The sequence below is a fragment of the Etheostoma spectabile genome, chromosome 8 (genome assembly GCF_008692095.1).
Source record: "Etheostoma spectabile isolate EspeVRDwgs_2016 chromosome 8, UIUC_Espe_1.0, whole genome shotgun sequence".
NCBI lineage: Eukaryota > Metazoa > Chordata > Actinopteri > Perciformes > Percidae > Etheostoma > Etheostoma spectabile.
This window is the reverse complement of record NC_045740.1, coordinates 1,833,368-1,843,812: the sequence shown is the minus strand read 5'-3', so window position 1 is coordinate 1,843,812 and position 10,445 is coordinate 1,833,368. Positions and strand designations below refer to the sequence as shown.

The 10,445-nt window shown below is 38.9% G+C and overlaps 1 protein-coding gene across 1 annotated transcript; it reads right to left on the bottom strand.

Moving 5' to 3' along the window:
* On the bottom strand, positions 1 to 3,071 carry avpr1aa (arginine vasopressin receptor 1Aa). Its single transcript, XM_032524204.1, has 2 exons — positions 2,001 to 3,071; positions 1 to 1,298 (listed from the first exon to the last, which is right to left on the bottom strand). The coding sequence occupies exons 1-2, from the start codon at positions 2,944 to 2,946 to the stop codon at positions 1,015 to 1,017; spliced, it is 1,230 nt and encodes a 409-aa protein (XP_032380095.1). The 5' UTR covers positions 2,947 to 3,071; the 3' UTR covers positions 1 to 1,014.
* Positions 3,072 to 10,445: the final 7,374 nt, after the last annotated feature.

Sequence of the window (10,445 nt, the reverse complement as noted above, 5' to 3'; positions counted from 1 at the left end):
GTGTGTGTGTGTGTGTGTGTGTGTGTGTGTGTAGGTGAATGTCCTGCTATTTTCAAGGGGATCCCATCTGCCTCCACTGAATAGAAATGAAAGCCAGTTGTTTGGGACCCACGCAAATAATTGCCAGCTGCAACGTGAAATAATGGGAAAAATGTGAATGAACGCAACGGCCTGATTAAAAGATGTAGTCTCAACACAACACCCATTATTTTTCTTTTTCATGATAGGTCAAAAGGCAAGGTTTCTTTTGAAATAAACCACTAAAATGTGGTTCTACAAAAAACAACAAAATGGAAAGCTAAACACAAAGGGTGAGGTGACTGCCTCGGTTACTTAGAGACGTGCGGTCTGGAGGAGTCATTTTCACCACCACGCATCTCTGGCTGCTATGTGAGTTTTATCTTTGTAAACACTCTGAGCAGGACAGGGTTTTTGGCGGCACTGAAAAGAAGCCTAACCCCTAGTAAAAGCATCAGTATTCCTGAAAATGTGTTTTCTCTTCAAAATGTATCAAAAAGGAATCATGTTGGGACTCTAAAAATCAGCTTTACTACTTGGGACTGTTGAATTTGTTGAAACAGTTTCAACAAAATGATGTAAAATAATAATTGTCAGCATCTAGGGATTTTACAAACAATTGTAGTGATATAGCTTGATAACAGAAGAAAAACTTTGCAATTTCACTTCTTTTCCCAATGTTTTTTTAAATATTTTTTGCTTTGGTTATGTAAAAAAATGTTTGCATACAGAATCAGGCAAAAACCACAGGTAATGTGTCCATATTGACTGTCCTTGTTGCAAATTCTCAATTCAATGCAACATTTCTTCACTCTTGTCACCTGATTCATATGCAAAAAGCTTAACTTGGTTTATAGTTTTGGACTTTGGGGGTATTTCAGTCACTGTCAGTCATGCCCAAAGTTAAGATGAGTTGATACTGTATGTGTACCTTGATGGCACTCCCAGACATGGGTTTATTCCCATCCCAGTAAACAGAGGTGTCTGGCTGCAAGATTACTCCGCCTGAATGGATGATTTGGGAGAATTGTCCATCTCTCGCCAGTTGCTTGCACTACCAGTAGGGCTCCGATTGGCCATCTTTGTCAGCAATGTTGTTCTGCGGAGACTGCTGTCTGAGTCCTCCTTCTTGAAGTCAGTGTTCATTTTGAGGCAGCAGGAGAGGCAGTGCACAAAATCCTGAAGGAGGTGGCCGCTGAAGACCATGTATATCCATGGGTTGCAGCAGCTGTTGAGACTGGCAAGGAGTGCAGACAGAGTCACTGCTGTGTTCTCAGAATCTGAGGAACAGGGAGAGGAAAGAGGAAAAAGATGCTTAATCCCGCAAAACATCTGGTCCAGGCTAGACTGCAGAAATGCCTGTTTCAATCAACTCATCTAGTGTTGAAATGTAAAACCTTTTTTTTTTTTTTAAAGAAAGGTTTCTGTTGCAAATCAAAGACTTTTTTGTCATTCTCTTGAGTGAACTAATCTGTCGTTTTGAATGCGTTCCAGAAAAGTTAACTAAGCAAGTCAATCAAGTGTAACCTTTTCACCCAATTACAGTAGTTTCGTTTCCAGATGAAATATGTATCCACATAATGTAAGAGTCAGCATGAGGTGAAGGGTAGTGGGTGAGAGCACACATCTGCGGTAGATTAAATTCGGAAACAAAGTAAATACCTAAATAAAGATACGTTTCTGCAGTATGACAAATTATTCTAAAAGGTCACAGTGCTGCACTCGCTAATTTCATGTAACTGAAGTAGCTAACAATAGTTAAGTTTAAATATTTCTTTTTCAATTCATTTGTACTTTGTTTACTATATAGTTTTGTTTTTTCATGCCAAATAAATCCGTGCGTAAAGGCTGTGCGCACGTTTGTGCACGATGAGTGTTTTTGTTTTGTTTTGTTGGCAATACAGCACATCATTCTAAAGCTGTAAGATTAATAAATTCAGTAATACTGAATACACTTATAGTTTCATCCCTTTAGCACTCACCAGCCCACTGGAAGTTTTCATCCCACACCGACCACATCTGCACTGTGAAAAACGGAGCCCAGCAAACAATGTACGCCAAAACAATGACAAAAGTCATCTTAACAGTCCTCAGTTTGGCTCTTGATATAGTTGTAACGCTGCTGACTGAATTTTTCCCAATCAGCCCGTTCTTGCTCGCAACACCAGCCGTCGATTTCCTTTTCTTATATTTGATATTTTTCCATATGCTGTGGCAGATGAATCCGTAGCTCATCATGAGAATTACCACGGGCACGAGAAAGATGCCCACAGTTATCCATGTGATGTAAGCCTTGGCACCCCACGGCTCGATGAAGTGCGCCCAGCAATCGTTAACTTTTGAGCCGTTCTTGATCTCACTAAGGGAGAAGATAAAGTACTGTGGAGTGCTGAACACCAGGCTGCATATCCACGTGGAGATAATCATGATGTAGGAGCGCTTGGTGGGCTGCTGGAGGGTTTTCAGAGGGTGGCAGATGGCAATGTAACGGTCCAGGGTCATCATCACCATCATGTAGGTGGACGCAAACATCCCCATCACCTGGAGATGCTTGACTATCCTGCAGAAAAAGTCCGGACCATTGAAGCGGAAGGTGATCTTCCAGCAGAGCTGCGGCAGCACCTGGAAGAAGGCGACAACCAAGTCAGCCAGGCTGAGATGTTTGATGAAAAGGTGCATCCGCGACATCTTCTTCTTAGTGTTGTACATTGCCAGCAGGACGCTCACATTCCCAATCACCGCAACCACGAAGGTGATGCTCAGGACCATTATCTCGATTTGGGCCACTTCTTCGTTTCGCGCAAACGGATCGGATCCATTCGGGTGCACGGTGTTGTTTCCAAGCGTTTCCATTGTTCGGTCTTTCGATGGACTGAAACCCAGAGACTGGTTCCCTCCGCTCAGAAACGCATAGTCAGGAGTGTGCATGGCACTGCCCCTCCGCGCGCCCTAGCAGATACAGTGCCAGAGGGGCTGTGAGGTGCCTCTACATATATGGAGCTACTGTGCGTAATGCTCACAGAGAGGAACCCGTTGTTCACCAAATTGCGGCTGCTGCCTGGGCGTTTTAAACTCGAATCGAATTTCAAACAGCGTGTGCGTAAAAGTGATACACTGCAAAAAAATCCAGCACCTTAAAATGTATTAGGTGTTGTGTTAAGCCCTAGAACACGTAGGTTATTCATCAAACAAGACATGTGCGCCTTGCAGGGCATGACATAAATTAGGAATAGGTTTAATTAAGTAATATAATTAGATTTCCATGTTTCCAGTGCAAATTTGAAGATGCATTTTTCTTGAAATTGCACCGACATTACTGAGCCTTATTCAATCATGTGTTAAATCAAGAAAAACAACTGGCAGTGCTGTTATTTTTTATTTTTTATTTCTTGCTTTGGGACATTTTTAAAGTTACATAATAACGGCTAACTATTTTTTGCAGTGCATAGCCAAGCCCTTCCCCGTGGTGCACACTCCACCTCCACATCACCACAAGTTCTCTCCCTTGTGAGCCAACAACAAGTGGGCCACTTTGCATTAAAAAAGTCACACACAAAAAAACTGAAAAAATTTCAAGGGAGTAAGTTGTGTAACAAACAGTTTATAACCAACTTTTACAGAAATAGGAATACATTGACCAACACACTGGAATGTTGTTTGCTTTTACTAAGGCCTTGTGCAATGGTGCTCTGTTTAAAATCATTTATCTGAAGTGCTTTGCTCAAATAATCAGCAGACTTACTTTATTCAGGTACAGTGAAGTCAAAGGTCATACTGAATACACAATTTAGGCTGCAAAAACTGATTTTGATCATAATGTTCAAATGAGGTGTTCACTGTGTTTGTTCGTGCTGTGTATGCAAGCATGTGGTTCTGCCTTTATACAGTTAAGTTTAACTTGCGTTCATTTTGTCTGTGTACCAAGCTCACTTTTAGCGGACATTTCAGAGGTGGATAACATCTGAATCTGGGCAAATTTATCAAAATTTATCTTTGGGCTAGATCCGACTGGAAGAAAGTGAAAAATTATAGTTTGTTTGTCTTGTAATCTGGATTAATTGAACCTGTATCACTCCTCCATGAATCCCCACGTTTTAAAATTGAATGTGCATAATCCTTTGCTTTTATCACATTGTTTTATTGTATCAGCTTTTTAATCCATTTCAAAATATCATTATGAAGTCCATTCTCAGGGTATGTGCAAGAAGTTTCAAGTTCTGCACATACACTTGTGTAAATTACATATGTTTTACTTGGAGTCCAGACACTAGCGGTGGTGGAGAAGAGATGAAGAGAGTTGGCTGGAGTGGGACTTCTGATGAGCTCCGTGGAAGGAACCCTGGGCACTCAAAACTGTAGGTGAATGGGGTGGAAGAGGGGCAGTTTTGAAGTTTGACAGCAACAATATGATTGGCTAAGGGAAATCTTATTGGTTTATTTGAAAGAGTGAGAGAGCTGATGAATCTAAAAACTGCATTCAGTGTCAAACTCTGCACATTCATCGTTCTGCACACATTAACACATTTGAGTGGAGGTGGTTGTTTAACATTTCAACTTGACATTCCCAACTAACTACTGGCCCAAGGAGGTGCAGTACCACCACACATATGTACATCCCCCATACTCAGGACTCCCCCACCCACTCAACACACACTGTGATAATACACTCCCCCCATCTCCCCACACCACCATGTGATCTGTATGTCATTGTGGGACTGCAATCATGACAATCAAAAATATTCAATTTGTGTATGTGTGTTTGTGTGTGTGTGTGTTTGTGTGTGTGAGAATGTGTGTGTGTGTGTGTGTGTGTGTGTGTGTGTGTCACTGAAAGGTGTGTTGGGTACCATACAGATGTTTTTTTTAATGCAGTCTGTTGATTGTTGGAGATGCAAGAAATTTGCAAGAAATTTCTGTTTCAACAGGCAATAAAGTTTTATGTTTTCTTATCTTAGCCTTTTGCACTACCTGCATGTTTTTTCTGTCTCTCTTATAGTTTCCCAAGTTAAAAGCGTCATTCAGGTTCCACTACTACACATTTCTCTACCAGTTCTTTGCTTCAGCATCTTTAGTGTTGCCGTAGTTTCCAAGTCACCTATAACAATGTGAATTGCTGATTACAGTTTCCATTGCGAAAGCACATAATTGCCAAGTGGCTGTTGGTATCTGGCAGCCATTAAGTTCATCTGATCCATATGCTGATAGTGAGGATAGTTTGCTTTATTGTGTTCACATAGCAGTCACTCTCCAGATCTCCCCTCTTTCATTTCCGATGTCCCTTGTAATGAGTGGTGCAAACTGGAGCCTCCTTCCTAAAACGTCCTGCTGACCGCTTGAACTGGCTCAGTGGTATGATGAAGTTTCCTTAATTATCCCTGTGTCAGTCTAAGCTGATCCGGATCGCCAGGGACGTTTCTGATGCCTTTGGCTTCTGTTGACCAGCTAACCAGCCTTGTCCTATGAGAGCCATGTTATGTGTCTCATTTCTGTCTCCAACCATCCACTCTGTTACAGTCTTGTCTTGTCCTGGGGGTTCAAGGACAACGGAACGGATGTCTTCCTTCACGCTGGACTGAACCGCGTTTACCCTCATCTCCTGTTTTTTTAGACGTTCACCGGAGACGTGCTGTTATTACTGCTCCAGGCTTGGATTGTCTCATCAGTTTAATGAAGACTCTATTGACCATCCTCAACTGTGGACAGTGTGTCTGGGTCCGGGAATCATGGGAATGCATGTTGTGTCTCCCATAGCCGCAGCAGTCAGTCTGAATCATTTCCGTGAGGTTTCCTTTTCCTTCATTCTGTAAGGGCTCCTCAGGCTCTCTGGGAGGAGTTTTTTTTATCGTTGGGGATAAAGAATCTTGTAAAGGAGTTTATTCTTTTTTTATGAAACCGAATGTCTTTCTTGCACAACTTAAATTTGCTATCAAAAAGCATTTGTGAATATCTAAACATCTTCTTTACACATGTTAATTTAAACATGTAGCTTGATTAAAGTCCAATTCTGGCATTCAGAGTGGAATTTGCAACCTTTTCACTTAAAAAAATGTTGTCGGTGGAATATGTCAGTTGGGGTTATTCTTTGCTCTGTTACAAAACAAAAAGTTTCTTAAAGTTGAACAATACACCAGAGGACTTATATACATTGTCTCTGCCATATGCAATCACATGCATGAGAAGAGCGTCTGCTCTTAACAAGCTGCATAGTATGCATGCTTCCCTTGTTCTGTCTGGCTTATATCATAACCACCTCGTGCATTAAAATACCCAGTCAGTTCATCCTGTTACCAATATGACATATACTGTGCTTTTGACAAAGACTGAAATCAAGAAGGAGCACCTTGTGATTCAGAGACTTTGTTTTTCTTCATAGTATTTATAAAAGCACAAATGTGATATGTCTTCTGGGTGATTGCAGCCCTACAAAGGTTACGTCAAACAAAACATTAATTATTTGTTTACTTTATGGAGGAAGCTATGACAATCACAAGGACCTATGCAGATGTTCCACCTATGATACATTTGTTATGTAAGTGTATATGTAGGTTTGAATGTTCTCCTTTGGCATTGAGGGCTGATGATAAATCAGGGCTTCAGTAATCATCCAGGTTTACATTTGTGAAAATCTGTGTCTAGTACACTGTTGTTATGCAACCTGGACCTACATGGATAACATAAGAAAACTTCAGTGCAGCTGCTTTTGTTTGAAGCCATTTTCCTTTGCCTCTGTGTTTGAGTTTGAAAAAGAGCTTTGTAGCTTTTTGCCTACAAAAAGATTTATAAACTAAAAATATATTGAGTTTGGTTGAATATTGGTTGCTTTAGATGGATAGAGAGATAGATAGATAGTTAGATAGATAGATAGATAGATAGATAGATAGATAGATAGATAGATAGATAGATGGATAGATAGAGAGAGAGATAGATAGATAGATAGATAGATAGATAGATAGATAGATAGATAGATAGATAGATAGATAGATAGATATTTTGATCCCAAAAAACGGGAAATCATGATGTTACAGACATACAAACATATATCAGTCACACAGCACAGAATACAAATATAAATGAAATACTAGGATACAATACATATACATACATACATAAAATATACATTAAATAATAATAACAATAATAATAATAATAAAATTAATAATAGGAACACAAATATAAAAACAAAAATTAGAAAATATACAGGATGGGAAAACAAAATGTGCAACTGCTTAAATAGTATGTTAAAATGTAAATAAACCAATTGTGCAGGTTGCACTTAGTGCAGTATTGTGGAGTATCAGGGTCTTATCTAGCACCCAAAGATGATTTTGATAAAAATGGTTATATACCCCATGTTTCTTTGGGGTTCTTTGGAGAACTTTACAAAGGAAGGTGGTGCAAATATGTTTTGCACCATGATTATGATTTTTATCAACAAAATGAGGAAATGTTGATTAACGTAGGCATAAAAAGCATATCAGCTTAGTCTTTAAATACATTTTATTTTATTTGTGTTACCTACCATCTTGTGATGATAATATATAACAATAATATAAATAATATAAAATAACAATATATCATATAATATAATAATAATAATAGACTAACGACATTTATACTGTTCATTGATCAACAATTTACACTCTGTTCCTCAGGACCCAATCATGCACAAATGGAGAGATATCAGAGTGAGTGGGCTGCCGGTGTTGGAGAGCCCTGAGTGAATGGGGGGGGGGATATGGTGCCTTGCTCAAGAGCACCTGGCAGCGCCCAGGAGGTGAACTGGCATCTCTCCAGCCACCAATCCACACGCTGTACTTTAGTTTGTACTGTCTGTACACAACATTTTACTCTATCAATTGAAACTAAGATATTTCCCTAACCAAAGTGTCTATGTTGGCTTAACCTGAGTCTGAATTGGAATCACTCCAGCGCTTACACCCACCATCAATCACCAGCAGAGATAAATACACACACAGAATTATGAAACACACCAAAACTAAACTACAGAAAACTTTTGCTCCACAATTTCAACAAAAACTGTGACAAAACTTCCATTCAGGGAAAATTGTAAATGTTTCTTTAAAAAGCACAAAACCCAAACCTCGATCCTCCTCACAGATATTAGATATTATATGTTGATTTTGTCCACTTCCCACACAAACTTTCAAAGACCCAATAGATTATTCTAACACAATTCACTGCAGGTCGTTTTACAATAATTGTGCTTTGGGTGTTGAAAAGCAAAAATCGTTTTTACTCTATTATGATAAAAAGATATAGATAGCTTTTGTTTTTTTGCGCAGCCTTTCCAACATGACACCTAAGGTCGCATTCTTAATGCAGGAGAAATTATCTCTGTGTAATGTGTATCTTTGAACAGGATTGTGATTTTGTTACTTTGAGATAAAATCACTCCTTTATCCACAGAAAATGAAAACATGGAAGAGTTTTCTCTAAGAAAAAAACAAGCAGAGGCTCAGATCATTTGTTCAAACAAAAATAGCCCAGCTGAAACCTAATGGCTTCTACATTCTCAATGAGTCATAGAACGACATGTTCGAGACCATTTCCTCAGCGGACAGACGCACTTGTCCAGCGTAATGACTGGCTGCTGTGCTCTCACACGGACATGGAATACTGATCCCATCTTATGTAAGATCCCTGGGCCATTAGTATCATTAACAGATTTCTCTTCACATTTCATTTCATTTTAGTTTCTTGCACAGTCCATTGCTTTATAACTTACAATGTATAATATGCGTATTTTGTAATACATATTACACAACACAACATTGATGCAGTATTTTTGAATAAAACATATTCACTGTGATGCTTTAACATTAAACATTAGAAAGATTTACTTGGTAAAATTGAGCAGAGATCATTGTTACAATAAATGCCACAATATAATGTAGTGTCCCACATAATACCCTGCATTTAAAGTTCCATTAAGAAATATATTTTTACCATGGCTTTAGGGATGTAAATGTCACTCTGTGAGTTGGGCTACCTGTCTGTGCACCACTTTGGTGCACACTGAAATATTGGGCCAATTGTCCTGATATTTTTTACTGACATTCATGACCCCAGTGGACTAATCTTTCAGATTTCGTTGACCCCCTGACATTTCCGTTACAACCACCATCCGATATAATGGCATTTGTGGTTTGAGTGAAAACGTCTTAACAGCCAGACAGTGTAGGTTGAATTTGTATATTTGATGCAGACGTGTGTCCCATAGATGTGTCCCTCTCAAGACTGACTTTGACTTTTTATAGCGACAAAAAGATTTTCACCAGGTGTGAATTATGTGAGAGTGCTTTTGTACCTGTCCTTCAATTTGCAAATACAAATTTGCAAATTTGCAAATGCTTCCATATGGGGCACAAGGGCTCTCTTGAGGCTCACTCAAATGGCTCACTCAAATGGTTTTACGAGCATGACAATGATGTGACTGAAATATTATGGGATTAAAGATCTCAAAACAATGAAATACTTATGGGAGTGTGATGAAATAATTCAAGTTAACATCCTAAAGTGTATTAACCCTAACCCTAACCCTAACCCTAACCCTAATACATTACTAAGAGGTTACATGTTTTTGGGAAATGTATGTGTGTGTGTAAGGAAAAGTGCAACTGTGCAATATTGTACAACTGTGCTCATTTCAAATGTGTGTAAGTATGCTTGAGTAGATAATCAATTGTGCTCTTAGCAAAATGTGTGTAAGCTAGATAAGATAATCAATGGTTCTCTTTGATATTTGTGTGTAAGCTTGATTAGATCATTAGCCTCCCTGTTAACACATTATGAGCTGGTATTAACAGGTTACATCAGTTTGGGAGAGTTGAAAAGTACAAAATACCAAAAAACAGAATGAGAGAAATAGGTTGTGAAACAACTGTTATGAGTGTGGTCACGTGAAAAGTCATGTAAGAGTTACATGAATAATAGGTATGCTCCTCCCTGGGGAGCAACTGAAGAACCATTAGACCAGGAGGCAGCTTTATTTGTAAAGCGCATTTCAGCAACAGGGCAATTCAAAGTGCTTTACACAAAAAACAGTTAAAAAATAAAATCAAATTAAACACAAGAATAAAAGTTAAGAAATTATAAAAAATTAAACATTAAAGAAACAAACAACCATTTAAAGAAAGGCAACATCAAAAGAAAGGTATTCAGCCTTGATTTAAAATAACTGAGAGTAGCAGCCTATCTGCAGTTTTCTGGAAGTTTGTTCTAGATATGAGGAGCATAGAAACTGAACGCTGCTTCCCCTGTTTGGTTCTGACTCTGGGGACAGAAAGCAGACCTGTCCCAGACAACCTGAGAGGTCTCGGTGGTTCATAGTGTAGTAGCAGATCAGAAATGTATATTGGCCCCAAAATGTTTAGTGATTTATAAACTAGCAAAAGTACTTTGAAATC

Bases quoted from the DNA above. Each gene is read 5' to 3' on its own strand.
- avpr1aa (XM_032524204.1), bottom strand. From the start codon at position 2,946: ATGCACACTCCTGACTATGCGTTTCTGAGCGGAGGGAACCAGTCTCTG. The intron at 1,299-2,000 runs GTGAGTGCTAAA...CCTGTTCCTCAG, and splicing joins TGAAAACTTCCAGTGGGCTG to ATTCTGAGAACACAGCAGTG.